The sequence below is a fragment of the Macaca thibetana genome, chromosome 12 (assembly GCF_024542745.1).
Source record: "Macaca thibetana thibetana isolate TM-01 chromosome 12, ASM2454274v1, whole genome shotgun sequence".
NCBI classification, from domain to species: Eukaryota; Metazoa; Chordata; class Mammalia; order Primates; family Cercopithecidae; genus Macaca; species Macaca thibetana.
In genome coordinates, this window is record NC_065589.1 from 128,194,415 (window position 1) to 128,212,628 (window position 18,214).

The following is an 18,214-nucleotide window of genomic DNA, read 5'->3' on the forward strand; positions in this document are numbered from 1 at the left end:
TCCCACTGAGCCCAACTGGAGGAAACTGCTCAGCCTGCAGCTGGGGGGAGAGACCAGGAGGTCAGGCTTCCCCTTGCTTCCTGGTTCGGGATCACAGAGGGACAAGGAAATTTAGTGTGTGTGTCTTTTTTCTTTTTGTTTCATTCAAAATTTAGTTTATTATCAAGCAAGAGGAGCTTATGCAGCAGGAGGGTTGAGGTGCCACTGCCCTGGTCCAGCTCAGACGCCAGCACCAGGGAGGCGGGAACAGTGTCCTGTACCCAGGATCTGCACAGGGGGGTGACTTTCTGCATCTCCCCATCCGTGGGAGGTGCTCCTCCAAGCCTCCTCTTGCCAGCCTGGACACAGCAGCCTGCACCTTGACCCTATTGCATGCCAGTGGAGCAGAGCCCCCCAGGCCAGAAGCCCCACAGCTGTTGGCTCTGGCTTGGACACCAGGCAGGGGGCACCGGGGCAGGAGGTGGCCGCGATCCTGTGACCGCAAGTGCCCCCTCGCTGATGGCCTCGTGTTCTGTGTGCCGACCAAAGAGGAGCAAGTGTGGAAGGCACCTCAGGCAGGCACTGGGCTCGGTGGGCGTCTTGTGCTCCGCGATTTTGAGGCCATTTGCAGCCAGCTCCCTCAGCCCGAGTTCCGAGCTGCAGCCGCTGCCACGCACAACAGCACCGCCAGGAGTGTCTTGGGGGCTTTCTTCATAGGAGGCTGTCAGCATCCTCAGGTTCCAGGCGCTCAGGCCCAGTCCTGCTTCAAGAGGCTTTTTTCCCCCACCAGAGGCTTCTCAATGGCCTGAAAGCTCCGCTGACTCGGCGAAGTTTGCTGGGAACACAAGGCTGTCAGTGACATTCGTGGCGCCAAGACTTAACCATGCGGGTTGCACGGATCCGCCACTGTCTGTGCCACGTGCACTGGCGCCACCTGAGATGCACGCGCACGCCGCACGCGCACGCCGCACGCGCACGCCGCACGCGCACGCGCACGCCGCACGCGCACGCCGCACGCGCACGCCGCACGCGCACGCCGCACGCGCACGCCGCACGCGCACGCCGCACGCGCGAAACGGTTTGGCTGGCCTGTAACGGTTTGGCTGGCCTGTAACGGCTTGCACGCGCACGCCACACGCGCTTAACAGCTTGGCTGGTTTGTAACGGCTTGCACACGCACGCCGCACACACGTAACTGGCTGACCTGTAGCGGTTTGCACGCGCACGCCACACGCCTAACGGCTTGGCTGGTTTGTAACGGCTTGTACACGCACGCCACACGCGCGTAACTGGTAACTGGCTGGCCTGTAACGGCTTGCACGCGCACGGCACACGCGCGTAGCGGCTTGGCTTGGCTTTGCGTTCTTTGCTTGGCTTGGCGTCGGTCGCTTGGCCTTCTGTTCCTCCTGGGACCTCCTTGGATTGACGTTTTCTCCTTTGGGTTGACCTTTCCTCCCTAGTTCCTTTGCTGGGCTTGACCTTTTCTCTGCTGGGTTTGGCATTCCCTTGGGTGGGCTGGGTGTTTTATTGGGGGGGGGGGTGGCCCTTCCTGGGGTGGGCGTGGGTTTTCCCTGGGTGGGGTGGGCTGGGCTCCCCTGCTGGGGTTGGCAGGTTTTGGCTGGGATTGATCTTTCTCTTCAAACAGATCGGAAACCCGGAGTTACCTGCTAGTTGGTGAAACTGGTTGGTAGACGGGATCTGCTGTTAAAAGCAGATGGTGGCTGAAGTCGGTTCCATGCCGGCTGCGTCCTCTGTGAAGAAGCCATTTGGTTTCAGGAGGAAGATGGGCAAGTGGGGCTGCCACTGCCTCCCCTGCTGCAGGGGGAGCGGAAAGAGCAACCTGGGCGCTTCTGCAGACCAGGACGACTCCGCTAGGAAGACACGCAGGAGCAAGATGGCCAAGTGGTGCTGCCACTGCCTCCCCTGCTGCAGGGGGAGCAGGAAGAGCAACGTGGGCGCTTCTGGAGACCAGGATGACTCTGCTATGAAGACACTCAGGAGCAAGATGGCCAAGTGGTGCTGCCACTGCCTCCCCTGCCGCAGGGGGAGCGGCAAGAGCAACCTGGGCGCTTCTGGAGACCAGGATGACTCCGCTGTGAAGACAGTCAGGAGCAGCAAGAGCAATGTAGGCGCTTGGGAAGAATACGACGATAGCGCCTTCATGGAGCCGAGGTACCACGTCCGTCGAGAAGATCTGGACAAGCTCCACAGAGCTGCCTGGTGGGGTAAAGTCCCCAGAAAGGATCTCATCGTCATGCTCAGGGACACTGACGTGAACAAGACGGACAAGCAAAAGAGGTAACCGGGCCTGGGCTGGGAGGAGGAGGGACGTGGGGGGATGATGGGGACATACCCTCCTGGTGGGGGAGGAGGGGGACCTGGCTTTCTTGTCTCCGCAGGCCCCATACCACCCTGGGTGTGGAAACCTCAGCGAGGTCAGAGGTCAGGGCACAGGTCCCTTCGTGAGCCGCAACACAAAACAAAACTTGAGCTGATTTCCAATCCAATTATAATTTCCCTCACAGAACACTAATAAATGGTTTTAAAGTGATTTAACTCGAAAAATTAAGTTGATGCAGCGGATTATTTTTAATGTACACATTTTAAAGCAATGTTCTATGTATTATAGAAAAGTGTATATTGAGAACTAAGAACGAAGCCCCATAACATATCAACTTCAAGGCTAAATATTCTTCAAATAAAATCCAGTATGGATTTTTTATCAATGTACCCTATGTAAATATGTTCTTTACTGAGGAACCTTAGAAGGAAACTGAAATGGCAAGAAGGTTTGTGTGCTTGAAAAGGAAGATTGAATTTTCTGAAGATGTGAGCTTTTTCTGTTTATCACTTTTACCTAAGCCAAATAAAAATAGGAAAGTTTTAGAGTTTTTACACATGCTGTCTTTTATTATTGTGATAAATTATTTTTTTTTGTAACAGAATGGAAAAAGACTTGCTTTTCCAGATATCAAAATGTGCATGTGCTATTTCCACAAATTGTTTACTAACAGCCGAAAAGATCAATGAGTAGAACAGAATAGGAAATCCAGAAATACCCAAATATATGTAAGAATTTAGCACTTGATAATGGTGATATTTTGTATTATTTAAAAAAGGTGGATTGTTCATAATTCATTTTTGGGAGAAAACTAGCTAGATTTTTATGTCACAAAAATAAGAGTATAGATTAAAAATTTTAAATATACAAAAGGAGAAACATACCAGAAGAAAACACAAATGCCTATTTATATATGCAGATATATATATATATATATATATTTTTTTTTTTTTTTTTTTTTTTTTTTTTTTGACAGAGTCTCACTCTGTTGGCCAGGCTGGAGTGTAGTGGTGTGATCTTGGCTCACTGCAATCTCTGCCTGTTAGGTTCAAGCAATTCTCTGCTTCAGCCTACTAAGTAGCTGGGATTAAAGGCGCCTGCCACCATGCCTGGCTAATTTTTTTTTTATTTTTAGTAGAGATGGGGTTTCACCATCTTGGCCAGGCTGGTCTTGAATTTCTGTCCTTGTGATCCATGCACCTTGGCCTCCCAAAGTGCTGGGATTACAGGCGTGAGTCACTGTGCCCGGCCTATATATGCAGATGTAATAATAAAATAAGCATTCTAAAATTGGGCATAGTACTTTTTAGCGTATCTACCAGTGACCTACGTACGTAGGAAAACAGTGTTCCTGGTAGGAGAAGGAATTTAAGTTAGAGGAATGAAATACTGTTTTCTACTTAAGTTAGAAGAGGAGTGAAAGGCCGGGTGCAGTGGTTCACGCCTGTTATCCCAGCACTTTAGGAGGCTGAGGCAGGCGGATCACAAAGTCAGGAGTTTGAGACCAGCTTGGCCGGTGTGGTGAAACCCCATCTCTACTAAAAATACAGAAAATTAGCTGGGCATGGTGGCATGCACCTGTAATCCCAGCTACTCAGGAGGCTGAGGCAAGAGAATTGCTTGAACCAGGGAGGTGGAGGTTGCAGTGAGTCGAGATCACGCCACTATACTCCAGCCTGGGCGATGGAGTGAGAGTCCATCTCAAAAAAAAAAAAAAAAAAAAAAAAAAAAAAAAAAAATGAAATACTGTTTTTTATCCACAAAGTTTGTGAGGATGAAGAACAGTGGTACATATATAGTTGTTCAAAGTTTAAGTTGCTGCAGCTTTTCAAACACACACTTTAGTGGTAAGAACCACATTTTTTAAATGTATATGCTTTTTACTGATCAATTCCATTATGCTGAAATATCTTTACGAAACAGATACATCTGTTTTTCTTAGTATTGCTTAAAACAGCAGTGTATTTAGAAGAATTCATAGATTTTATGAACAAATTTCAGTGCATCCATAGGATGGAATAATAAGTAACTATTGAGGGCGTCAGTAGATACAGAGATATGTTGACATGCAAAGATGTACTTTGCTATATCAAGTGAGAAAAAAATCAGTTTGTTACACATATACACAAATATAATCTGCTCTTGTGTTAGCTGAAAATATGTAGAAAATATAATCAAACTTATTTCTGGGGATTTGTAAGTGAATTTTTTTCCTTTCTCTTATCTGTGATTTCTGCAATGAACATCTGAAGTTTAGTTAAGATTCATTAGTAATGAAATAATCCTTGGGAAGAGAAGGAATATGCTGCTTGCATAGATACAACTAATTTCTCACATTCTATTATTTATTTTTATTTCTGTGGATGGCTGTCTTCTGTGAACTTTTATCCTCTTCAGAAGTAGAGAGATTCTGTTTACCTGTTCCTGTAGATTTTATTGTATATACATTTTATTATATAATTATCTTTTCATTATATATAGGTTAACATGTGTAAAAAGTGTGATTCATTTTAGTTGAGTTATGTACTTATGAAAATTAAAATAGCAAATATGAATGATTATTACTGTTGCAGATGTATTCTCCTACTCTACAGCAGTTTCCTTTAAAAATATTGAACTCCCAAGCTGCGTTTATCCATTCTTTCAGTCCATTTAGTCATCAGACATAAGCCAGACACCTATTATGTGGCAGGCGTATTCTACTATCTCTCAGGATCCTTCCATCTTTGAAAACTTCATGTTTACCTGCTGGGCATGAGCAAGCTGAGAGATTTAAAGTTGGAGCATTAGGACTTAATCTCAATTGAAGCTTTTCCTCCCTCCTTTCAAACAAAAACATTTCTGAAGGTAGAAAATAGTAAAAGATAACCTTTAATTGCCTTTTTGAACATTTATAAGTCTTGAATAAAGACTGTTTTAGTTGTTTTAAGAACTAAAATGTGGTAGATAAACAGCAGGGACTACTATGCAGCCATAAAAGAAAGAACGAGAGCATGTCCTTTGCAGGGACAGGATGGTGTTGAAAGCCATTATTCTCAGCAAACTAACATAGGAAGAGAAAACCAAATACTGCGTGTTCTTACTTATAGGTGGGAGCTAAATGATAACACACAGATACCTAGAGGGAAGGAACACGCACTGGGGCCTATCGGAGGTGGAGGGTGGGAGGAGGGAAAGAAGCAGGAAATAGAGTGAACGGGTACTGGGCTTAACGCCTGGGTAATGAAATCATCTGTCCAACCAACCCCCTTGGCGCACGTTTACCTGTGTAACAAACCGGCACATCTGCACCTGTACCCCTGAATGTAAACGTTGAAAAAAGCTCCACAAATAGTTTCATAAATCCATTTTAAAAAGAGGAAATTTATAACAGTCTTAAATCCTAATAGGAAAGATTGGAAATATCTGATGTACATACATTGTATAAATCTAAGTATTGAAAAAAATGAGCCCATGGTGTTTATTTGAATTTCCAGGTTTTCTTTGGCTTAAAGTTTTTTGAAAACCAAAGTAAGAATTAGTTTATTTTAGAAATTTTTGTTTTCACCTCAGCCCTCTTATTCCATAGTTTTTTTTAAGAACTAAAATTTATCTAAATGCTGGTCATCTGACTGGAACTGCCCCAGGCCTGTTATAACATATTCTACTTAATGTAAGGCACCAGGGGTTATATGATGCCCCATTATTTTATGTCTCAATAAGAGAATTATTTAAATGCCGCCAATTATAGTAAATCATGAATTATAAGTGGTATTTCACTGGAGACAACATGGAGACGATGATCATCTTAGAATCACTGAAATACAACGTTACCTGTAGTCTTTAAAACATACCTGAGAATGTAGGTATAATTGTATCATCTCACTTAATTCAAATGTCTTTAGGGTATTAGTAAAAATTATAATATCTAACAATTATTGAGCTGTTCTTTGTGTTAGGAACTATTCTATATCTTTTGCGTAGAGTCTCATTTAAGCATTACAGTGGTTTCCTGTGAGAAAGCTACTATTTTCATTCCCATTTTATTGATGAGGAAACTGAGACACCAAAAGGCTAAGCAACAGCTGGGAAGCGACAGAGCTTCAAGTAGGGTTCCAGTCCCAGCTGAATGTCATCCAAGGGCTGTGCTGTTTCTATTCAAATAGGCTGCTCTTTCATTAATACAGCGAGTAATGAGAGGTAATAAATAGTGTGCTTTCTTCATGGGAAAAGTAAATGTTTGTTTTGAAGGCAGAGTAACAGCAGGCTATTCAGTGTTTGTAATTACACGAATCATTGATGTGCCTGTAGCTAGTGCACTAACAATTTCCTAAAAAGTCTTCTCACTCTCCTAGGACTGCTCTACATCTGGCCTCTGCCAATGGGAATTCAGAAGTAGTAAAACTCCTGCTGGACAGACAATGTCAACTTAATGTCCTTGACAACAAAAACAGGACAGCTCTGACAAAGGTATGCATTGACAACAAAAACAGGTCAGCTCTGACAAAGGTATGCAGTAGCCGACTATATCAGTGTGAGATGGGTTTGATTTCAATACATAGCACAAAAATGAGTTTTCTCCTTTAAATGTAACTAGTTGGTGAAAGCTGTGGAATGTTACTTTGAATTCCTAGCATTTATAATTTGTTTTTGGTCTAACACTGACAGGCCGTACAATGCCAAGAAGATGAATGTGCATTAATGTTGCTAGAACATGGCACTGATCCAAATATTCCAGATGAGTATGGAAATACTGCTCTACACTATGCTATCTACAATGAAGATAAATTAATGGCCAAAGCACTGCTTTTACATGGTGCTGCTATTGAATCAAAAAACAAGGTATTAGATCTACCAGTTTTCTTTTCAAAATACTGAAATGCATTCATTTTAACAGTGACCTGTGTAAGGGCCAGTTTTCCATATTTGGAAGCTCAAGCATAACCTGAATGAAAATATTTTGAAATGACTTAATTATCTAAGATTTTATTTTAAATATTGTTACTTTCAAAGAAGCATTTGAGGGTACAGTTTTTTTTAATGCACTTGTGGTAAATACTTTTTTGAAAACACTGAATTGGTAAAAGGTAATACTTATTATTTTTCATTTTTTCCCTCCTAGGTTTTTTTTTTTTCCCTAATGAATGTAAAATTGCAAAATTTGCCCTGAAATAGGTTTTACATGAAAACTCCAAGAACACTTAAACATGTTTCAGTGAATAGAAATCCTGCTGCTTTGGCAAGTTCCTAAAAAACAGTAATAGATATGAGGTGATGCACCTCTCAGTGGCAAGGCTTAAGATATTTCTGATTGCTCATGAGGCAGAAGTGGAAAGGGAAAAAGAGCAATCAGAAATATCAAGGCCAGTCTGGAAATTAGGTAATAGAGGGAAAAGACCATGAAGAGGTTGTGTGCATATGCGTGTGTGTGTCTGTGTGTGTGTGTGTGTGTGTGTGTGTATTGTTCATTTATTTGTTTCCTTTGTATGGTGAGACAAGGTTCAGTTTTAGAGAATGACAGTTTTCATTTTGGGAGAGGGAGTTAGTGAGTTGTGAACTGCTTAGAGATCAATTTTAGGAGGCCTCTGAAGAACCAGATTGGCAGTAAATAGGTGGTCATGTAATGGGAAACCCTTGAGCAGAGGGAATAACAAGTAATTAACTGACTTAGTACCCTATTCTGGTAGAAATGGCCAGTTAGAGTCTCAACTCTGCTTTCAAATCTAGCATGTCTGGATGGGAAGGTGGGAGATAAGGAGCTTTAAGTAACAAGATCAAGTTGGATTTTGAGTTTACTAGACCTTGTTCTTCTCTTACCGGGGAAAATTATGTGGTGTTTTCAGCAAATGAGTCTGTCTCCTACTCTTTCCTCTTTTTGGCCAAATCTTCAAATGAGAAAGAGAATTGGTCACGTGGGTGAGAAATGAGACTGAATTAACTGTCTGTTGTACTAGCTTCCAGCTAGAAATTTGCATCCCAGTAACCTCAGGAAAATTTTTAAATAATCAGTAAGTCTAGGCTTTTTCCTGAAGATTTTGATAGAGTAAGTCCAGTAAAGCCTAGATATGTATGTTTAAAAATGTTTCCTTGAAGCCAGGCATGGTGGTGCATGGCTGTAGTCCCAGCTGCTAGGGAGGCTGAGGGGGGAGGATTGCTTGAGCTCAGGAGTTCGAGTCTAGCCTGGTTAACATAATGAGACCCTGTCTCTAACATCAACAATAACAACAACAACAATTTTCTCAAAATCTGGATACACACCTGCTTAAGAACCACTGAATACATAAATGTAATATGTAAATTCTTATATCTCAGAAACTTAAGATATCTGTAGAAGAGTTGGAGTTGGATATGTGCTGATTTCTTTAAATCTTTCCTATCCAATTACATTAATCTGACTTTTTTTTTTTTTTTTTTTTTTTTTTTTTTTTTTTTTGGAGATGTGGTCTCACTCTGTTTCCCAGTCTGGAGTGCAGTGGTGCAATCACAGCTCACTGCAGCCCTGACCTTCCTAAGCTCAGATGGTCCTCCAACCTCAGTTTTTGTATTTCTCTTCTTTTTTTTTTTTTTTTTTAGTAGAGATGAGGTTTTTGCCATGTTTCTCAGGCTGGTCTTAAACTCCTGGGTTCAAGTGATTCACCTGCCTCAGCCTCCCAAGATGCTAGGATTACGGGTGTGAGCCACCATTCCTGGTCTAGTCTGACTTTTATCTCTGTGGTGAGACATTAAAATGAATATTATTGGCTTAATATTCATCAGCTTACAGAGTAATACCCTTTCCTTCCTACCGTCAGTTATTCGCTGCCATTCAGAAGGTCTTTAGAAATGTGCAGTGAGTAGTCTTTGAGTCAGTAGAGGATGATCCTCTCGGGATTTTGTGTCTCTTTGTTGTCATTCAAGTACTTAGGTCAGTAAGTCATTGTTAAGAGCAGAGTTTTCTCAATTAGAATTGTAGCAAATTGTAAACTTTTTTTTTGTCAATTGAAGCTGTATTATGGACTATCCAGTGTGTCTCATAAGTATGTAGAGCTTTGGCATAATCAACATGGCAGTTTTAAACACTAGAAACCATGGAGTTATTAAGAATACAGATAGGAATTCTGTTAATTTAGTTTCAGTAGTCCTATGAACTGATTATCTATTAACAATCTGGAAAAATTAAATACAGATAGATTTTAAATAAATAAATGTTGGGAAATTTTTTCAAATGGGCAGTATGAGTATTAATAGCAATTTTTATTGCATGTTGGAGCTTGAACTTTTGGTAAAACATGTGAAACGAAAGAAATATTTTACATGCAAATTATTGCTTTATACACAACAATTTTTCTTAGGGTGGAGGATATAGAGATAAAAGATACAGCCCCTGCCCTCAAGAAGCTCTTTGTTTAGATGGGAAAAATATTATCATCCAATAATGGCTTGCCAAATGCTGGGTTAGAAGCAAAGAGTCTTGGAAGCAGTGAATGTTGAAAGTGAGTTTTTGAGATGATCAGAGTTAATGTGGTGAGGCAGAGAGGGGTGTTCCCAAGGGAGGGAGCAGCACGTGGGAAAGCACAGAAGATTGAGAAGGAAGCAGCTACATTTTACTTACTTTGTATGCGTGTAAGTCCGTAGGATCTTATATAAAGTTTCTGCTTCAGTTGAGGAATGTGTACTTTTTTGAATTACATTCTTTTTTGCTTTATATTGTTTTACAGCATGACCTCACACCGCTGTTACTTGGCGTACATGAACAAAAACAGCAAGTGGTGAAATTTTTAATCAAGAAAAAAGCTAATTTAAATGCATTTGATAGATATGGAAGGTATAGTTATTTCTTTCAATCTGTGTGTTGTTAACTAGCAGTCACTCAAGTCATAAATGTTAAATTAATAAGATTAATGTATACTTATTGGGACAGTGATCAGTATCAACACAAATCAGTCAGGTAGAAAAACAATTATTTGGACTGGGCAACATAAAGAACAGTTTTTGTAGGATTCATCTTCTCTTATTGTATTGACTGATGTTCTTTGTTGTATGATGTTTTGGTTACATGATCTTATGTTAGCTAGAGGGATTTCGTATTAATTTTATGAAGTGTGAACTTTAACTTTCAGTTTACTTTATGACTCAGTATTGAACTTCTTAACTCTTTCTACCAGTTTTTAACCTCTGTGTCTTACATGCTTTTCCACTAAATATGCTATATTAAACATAAGTAGGGGTTGAAAATTCTTTTGTCTTTTCAATGACTCTGCTTTAAGTTGCTTTCTTTGAAGAATATTAATGTTAGCTTATCCCTACATGACAATTAATTGCTATTCCCACATACTGTGGGTTCAACAGCTTTCTTCCTTTTTTATTTCCAGTGTATTTTGATGTTTTTATTTTTAATTGGTATGGAAAGAGGGAGTGAAGATAGTTTTAAGTGGATACACTTTTCCTTACATGAAGGCAAGCTGTAGGTGGGTGATAAAGAGAAAAGAGCTAGGCTTTGGATTCACACAAGACGGAATTTAATTCCTAGCTTTCTTACCTGCTAGGTGTGTGACCTTGGGAATGTTACTTACCACCAAATGTATTGTCATATATGAAAAGCAGGAGAATATATGCTTCAAAGTTGACTGTGCATAAGTAAGAGAGATATATATGGCACTTAATTCAGTGCCTAGTACATGCTTATTGGCATCATTAACTGACACTCCTGTGACTACTATTCTTACTATTATTATTATTACTGCTTTCAGCATGCAGAGAGCTCTTGTTTATGTTACCCTCTAGCTAATTTTCTATTACAGCCTATCAGTCTAGGGAAGCTGTGATGAAATCTTCACTTAAATCTTTGTCCACTTCAGATAAGTGGCCCTAACATTGTTTCTTGCCCATCAAAGGACTTTAGATTAGTAGCTTCTACTATGCAATGCCCCAGTGAGATAAGAGGTTTCCTTTTTGTCCCTTTCTTTTAACCTTGGTGTTATTTTACAAAGATGAACACTTGAGCACCCAAGATGCTATGTCTTTTGGTGCATGTAAATGTTTGATTCTGCACGGAGAGACAAGATGTTAAATTGGTAAAATATATCAAATTAGCTTTAAAAATAACTTTATTGCAGTTCCTAAGGGAGAAATTATCTCTGTCATTTTAGAACCGCTCTCATACTTGCTGTATGTTGTGGATCAGCAAGTCTAGTCAGCCTTCTACTTGAGCAAAATATTGATGTATCTTCTCAAGATCTATCTGGACAGACGGCCAGAGAGTATGCTGTTTCTAGTCATCATAATGTGTAAGTGTTTACATTAAAAGGGGAGTTAATGCTAAATTGAGGTTTAAAATAATTATAACAATTGCGTCTTACGTATCAGGTGAGATGTCATAGTTCGGTTCAGGTAGTTTTAGAATGGCAGTGAGTTAGTACCCTGCATCAGCCAGAAATCAGAAAAAAAGCAAGACAAGTTAGAAGTACCAGTGGGTGGAGGATTCTTTATCTCAGGACTTTTAAGACCTTTATCCTTAGAGATCCCAACATTGTTCATTTCATCCAAGTATAACACCTATGCATGGGATAAAAAATGGTGTCACATCTTTGATTTTTCTGATTAGTTATTTGGGTCTTGAAATGTCCAGTTTAGCAGAAAGTCTTGTACTGTCCTCTGGGGACTATCTCCTACATACTCCATGAATTTTTCAGGAACCGAAGGGGTTCACTAAATCCAAGGAAGACAGTCCCTTTTATCAAGTCAGAAGGAGGAGGCAAAAAAGGACATTCCAGTCATTCTGTTGTTTCCATTGTTTCTGTGGCTGCATTGTTGCCACTCAAACTGGTCCTGCTGCCTGGTAATGGTTGACCTTTGACACCAAGATGCCCTTACTGATTCAGATCCCTCAAGCCTTCCTGGCAATTCATGCGGTGACTTTGAAGTTACAGCGTATTTTAGTTCCCATACCTATGCTTATATTCTCAGCCATTGTTCCCAAAGCACCAGCACCCTGCTCTGGCTGCTGGGCATCCTGACTTTATCCACAGACAAAGTGAGCAGATTGACCCTTCCCCCCATATTCAGAACCTAATGTGGAACTCACATCTTAGCCAAGAATTAGCTGAGACCTTCATGGTCAGAGATCCTTTGAGGCAGTTGTTGGTCTTTTCTCTAGCAGATATCAGGTGGGCTTGTTCTGAAGGGTCAGAGGGGTTCAAATAACGTGGGAGAAAGAGATCAGTGTTTGTTTCTTCTTCTTTGCTACCAGATCTGTGCTGTGAGGCACCTTTATATCCTGTATAGAACCTTAGGCAGGAGAAAGTCCTATATGAACCTTCCCCTAGCAGGGACTCCCAGTTGTGGTTGGCCCCTTGAGTGATCTGTTTTACATGATAATGAAAATCGTCCAAGCTACTCCTATCTCTAGCTCAAGATTTTAAAATGTTTTGAAATTCTACCTCACAGGAAGCCATTGAAGAGAATTCTCAGAATCTCTTCAATGGTTAGTTGGACTTAACAGAGCCAAGCCTCGTCCATGACTCATCACTAATCATGTGTAAAAGTAGGGCTTTGTGCTTGCTTCGGCGGCACATATCCTAAAATTAGAACAATACAGAGAAAATTAGCGTGGCTTCTGCATAAGGAGGCAGCACAAATTTTTGAAGCATTCCATATTCTGTGCAGTCACTGGAAGGTCATTTGACTATTTGCTGACTAGCTGTAAGGAAACACTGTGAAGCAAAGCAAAAGATGGGTGCCACCAAAATACTGAAATTGTGATTTGCGCTGCAAAAATAGTCATGTAAGATGGTCTATGAGATGACTTAGAGCTGAATAACATGTTCGGTGCAAAATTATATTGTTAGCATGTATGTCGAAAACTAGAAAATGTCAACTTGCAACTTCTTCATGGAAACTAAAAAAAATAAAAGAGTTTTGGTCTCCCCTGCCAGCTGGCATTGAACATCAATATAAAGCGTTATCCTAACAAACATCTGGCTCAGAGTTGGAGTCTGTAGAGAAGGATCATTGGTCCAAGCCAAGTCTTAACATCCATTAGTTTTTCTGCCCTTGGTGTGATTGGTCAACTCCATAATAGTGGACAATCACATTAGCTACTTTAATGAGATATTTATGAATAAATTTAGTTGCAAACTATGACATAGTTGAGATGCCCTGAATTATAAGCCATAAGGAGTAGGACAACTGAAAAGCAAAATTAGGACTTAATAACATTTTCTGAAAACTACATTTGCGTATTAGAACCTACGAACAAAATACACATTGGGTTTTATTTGGGATTCCAAGATAATTTTAGTCATAAAGTTTAGGAACAGATTATTCCATAGCTTTACTATTTCTCTGAGCATTTAAAAAATATCTTGTTAAATCTTTATAAAAACCTAGTGAAATATGAAATAAGGCAGCAAAGTCCTCACTTTGTTGAAGAAGGCATTGAGCCTAAGAGAAGCAAATTGTCCAAGAACAAATAGCTGTTCATTATGGAGCTAGGACTTACGCAGAGCTGAGATGCTTTCTATTATGTCATGATAATGTAAGCTAATTTACTGGGTCACAATGCCCTTGATTTCTGAGCATTTCACCTTACATTGTTTTCTTCTTTAATTAGAAGCTTAAAGAGAAGTTTGTAGAATGTACTCACAAGTGAATGGGATAATACTGTTAAGTTCTGATATTATGATATTAGAAATACTCTAAGAATTTTACATTTGGTAAGTATTTTTTATATCAGTATTAAAATAGTAATTTGGTTTATTGCATTTTATACATAGAATTTGCCAGTTATTTTCTGACTACAAAGAAAAACGGATGCTAAAAATCTCTTCTGAAAATAGCAATCCAGGTAAGACTTGTGATAGTGAATTACTTTAGGTCAGTTGTCCCCAACCTTTTTGGCACCAGGGATTGGTTTTGTGGAAGACAATCTTTCCATGGGCTGAGGGAAGGTGGGAGTGGTTTCAGGATTATTCAATCATGTGACTTTATTGTGCTACTTTATATTATTATTACATTGTAATATACAATGAAATAATTATACAACTTAGCATCATGTAGAATCCGTGGAAGCTCTGAGCTTATTTTTCTGCAACTAGACGGTCTCATCTGGGGGCAAAGTGAGACAGTGACAGATCATCAGGCATTAGATTTTCATACGAAGCACACAGCGTAGATCCCTCATACGGGCAGTTCACAACAGGGTTCATGCTCCAATGAGTATCTAATTCTCTGACTGGTCTGACTGGAGGCAGAGTTCAGGCGTTAATATGAGCCTTGGGATGTGGCTGTAAACACAGGCGAAGCTTCCCTGGCTTGCCTGCTGCTCACCTCCTCCTGTGTGGTGTGGCTCATAATAGTCCATGGACTGGTCCCAGTCTGTGGCCTGGGAGTTGTGGACTCCTGCTCTGGGTGGTCCTACCATAGATAAAAAAGTAAAGTAAGGAATTTTTGATCACAAGAATGCTAAGCACAAGTCGTGTTACACATGCTTGTCCCAACAAGGTTTCACTATTACTGACTTCATTCCTCCTCATTTGAAGTTGGAAAGAGATACATTTACTTTGTTGGAACAAGATGTGTTCTACCTGCTAGTTAATTGTCATGGTAACAGTAATTTTGTTAGAACAAGATGCTCTGCTATCATTTGCCAAAAGATTGCCATAATAAATATACAAATTGCCCCACTCTAGGCTCAGTAGATTATAATAAAAGTAGAAAAATGTTTCACAATAACAAAAATGCTAGTATGCTACTGGGTTGTGGACACCTGATACATTGTATAATCCAAACTGTAGGAGGACACCTTTAGCTATCTATTTATCACAGAGCTTCTGTAAGGTAGGTTTCATAAGTTGCGGGAGACAAAGGTGGAACAGATGTAGTTTTGATCTTTAAGGTGCTCATGATAGAGCTGTCTCCATTTCTGTGCTTTTTCAACAGAATTTTCAAAGAACACATTTCTATCTATGTTTTCACTTGTCCACTTAACAAATAACTATCAAATATCTTTTAGATACTAACCATTTTTGTAATGCTACAGAACACAAACAAAAATACAGACAGGAGCTTGTTATTATCATTGTCGTTTTTATTATTTTACTACTTTGTTCGGTGCTTGCTGTGTGCTAGATGCCCACTGGAAGCTTATAATTATGATTTATTATATATTGATTATGTGCCAGACATATGTGATGAGGAATAAAAGTTTTGGAAAAAAAACAGGTGTGATTTAAGGTAAACATACAGAGTGAGAAGAATTTTTCTAGGTAAAGAAGCAGAAGAATAATGTTTGGCAGAAGGAACATGGAACGAGTTGGTGTGTTTGCCAGAAGGAACGTCTAATGAGATTGCCTGTTTGGCAGAAAGAGCAGCAAGTGCAAAAGACAAGATGCTTGAGTGAACTTTTCAGGGTTTCTGAGCAGTTCACTTTTGCTAGTACCAAAAGTGTGAGATACCAGAGGTTGGGAATGAGGTGAATACTTAGCTAAGGCAAATTTATGGTAGACGTTTTAATACTGTAGAAATGAGTAGGTCTTATCCTGTGGGCCATAGGAAATTTACCAGATAGAATGTTTTGGACTGCAAATACTGATGAGCAGTGGCTAAAACAGTAGGAACCAGAGTTGTTTTGGTTGTTCGGTGATATCTTAGGTATCCCACTTGTTCCTCTTTCAGCTGTGCTGTTGGCAGTGTTTTATTCATGTCTCCTTTCAGGGTTGGCTAATCGCAGCAGCTCCAAACATCTTGTTCTCACAGCACAACATCACAAGAGCTGCTTTTCTTCACATGTGTCTTTTAAACAGGGAGAAAACTTAGAAGCATGCAAGGGGCTTCCTGTAACATTTCATTGGCTGGGTCACATCACATGCTCATTCCCAAACCAGGCACTGGGAAGGCAAATATGTGATTAGCTTAGAATAAACATTTCTGTTTCTGAGGCTGAGGAGGGGGATTGAGATAATAAATATCCCAATAGACTTGTGTTTCTTCTGCAAGAAAGAATAAGGCATGGCTATTGCAAGGGAGCCCACAGTGTTTGCTGCAGAGGCTCATTGGAGACATTTGAGCAGGGGAATTGCAATATTAAATTTTAGTACTAAGGCCTTCTGGTCATGGTGTAAAACGAGTTAGCAAGCTTTTTCTGTAAAGGACCAGGTGGGTAATATTTGAGGTTATGTGGTCTCTATCATATCTACTTACCCTGCTGTTGTTTGCTGTTGTAGTGTGAAAGCCACGATGATTCTATGTAAGCAAAGAGGCATGACTGAGCTCCTATAAAACTTTATTTACAAAGCCATAGGCAGATTAGATTTGGCCTGTGGCCTATAGTTTGCTGGAATTGATGGAAGGGAACCAGGTAAAGAAACCAGGAGACAAAGGAAGCTTTTGCAGTAGTGAACTATAGTTTCCTTGTCACACATCCTTGGACTAGTATCAGTGTATTAGAAGGTTTTCACCCATCCATGGTGAAATAAATAAAGTTCAGAATCTCAGTTACTCATTTTAATATGTTGGCCTTTTTTTGGTGTTATGCTTTTTTCATTTGTTTTGCTTAATTTTTTTCATGTAAAAAACGCATTAATAGTTGGCATTTTCTTTTAAATAAAAACCATTTTGTAAATGTTTATGTTCCCAGTGGTAGTGGGAGTATAAAGCAGAGGCAGAAAAGAGGTATAGTCAATATGATTTAGTGATAATTGAGTGAGAAAGGTTTGGGGCACAGAGAGAAATGTCAGATAATTTCCAGCTTTCCAGGTTGTACACTAGTATTTAACCTGGATGTGAGGCTTTCATAATCTGCCTTCTGCCCCACTCTCCATCTTTAGCCCTTTTCCCTGTGTGCCCTTTCTCTGGCATTGATGACCTGCTGGTAATGCTCTGCTCACTCATCCTTCTATTGCAGGCAAATCCTTTCCCTCTTTTAGGCCTCGCTCCTGCCCTTGCTGCTGCATGGCATGCTGTCATCTTTTCCTGCCTCTACCCTTTTAATCTGGCTAGCCTCAATATTTCAGTCTCTGCTTAGGCATGTGTTCTAGAAAAGCCATCCCTGACATGCCTTATTTTCATTCTTTTTAAGCCCTAATGCCTAGCATGTATGTAGCAGGACTCAGTAAGAAATTTCTGAGTAAAATGTGAGTAAGACGATGTGCAGGATTGTCCTCTGCAGTCTTGGAGCAGAGGGGACAGACACGTGGAGGAATAATGCACAGTTCGGGTGGTAAAGATGCAGTAGAAAAATCATTGAAGTACTAAGGCAGCCTCAGGGAGGGAGGTACCTGTTTATTTGGGGAAAGACATGCAGAATCAAGGAAGACTTCACACAGCATTGTTTTAAGAGATGAAAAGAAGGCTGAGTGTGGTGGCTCATGCCTGTAATCCCAGCATTTTGGGGGGCTGGAGCGGGTAGATCACAAGGTCAGAAGATCAGGACCATCCTGGCCAATGGTGAAACCCCATCTCTACTACAAATACGAAAATTAGCTGGGTATGGTGGTGCATGCCTGTAATCCTGGCTTGACAGGAGAATCACTTGTACCAGGGAGTCGGAGGTTGCAGTGAGCTGAGAATGCACCATTGCACTCCAGCCTGGTGACAGAGTAAGACCCCAGCTAAAAAAAAAAAAAAAAAAATAAAAAAATAAATTTGTCAGAATCCTGGAGGGAAACATTTTAGATGTTAGGAAGACATTGTACACTAATAAAGGTGTCAGTCAGTAGTAATTTTGGGAATCATTTATAAGGTACTATTGTTGCAAAAAACAGGAGGCAGGAGAGACCCTGTGGGTGAAACAGGAGGATTTCATTTAGGTACACATCAGCTCAGCAGATTTGCATCCAAAAGCTGAGCCCTGAACAAAGGGAGGGCTTGGCTTATATAGGCAAGCTTCCAGAAGCAGAATAAAGGCAATTAATCATATAGTGACAGTTTTGCAACCTC

The 18,214-nt window shown here is 40.5% G+C and overlaps 2 protein-coding genes and 1 non-coding gene across 6 annotated transcripts in view; all 3 read left to right on the top strand.

Annotated features, from left to right (window-relative positions):
* LOC126933035 (pleckstrin homology domain-containing family B member 2-like) overlaps positions 1-18,214 on the top strand; it is a 74,984-nt gene that overhangs the window by 34,973 nt on the left and 21,797 nt on the right. The gene's annotated exons all lie outside the window — the stretch shown is intronic.
* Positions 1,570-16,040, top strand: LOC126933034 (POTE ankyrin domain family member H-like). Its single transcript, XM_050752486.1, has 6 exons — positions 1,570-2,277; positions 6,655-6,769; positions 6,968-7,141; positions 9,997-10,103; positions 11,428-11,565; positions 14,053-16,040. The coding sequence occupies exons 1-6, from the start codon at positions 1,694-1,696 to the stop codon at positions 14,150-14,152; spliced, it is 1,218 nt and encodes a 405-aa protein (XP_050608443.1). The 5' UTR covers positions 1,570-1,693; the 3' UTR covers positions 14,153-16,040.
* LOC126933225 (U6 spliceosomal RNA) lies at positions 12,832-12,938 on the top strand. The gene has a single exon (XR_007718470.1). It is a non-coding gene; the product is annotated as a U6 spliceosomal RNA (small nuclear RNA).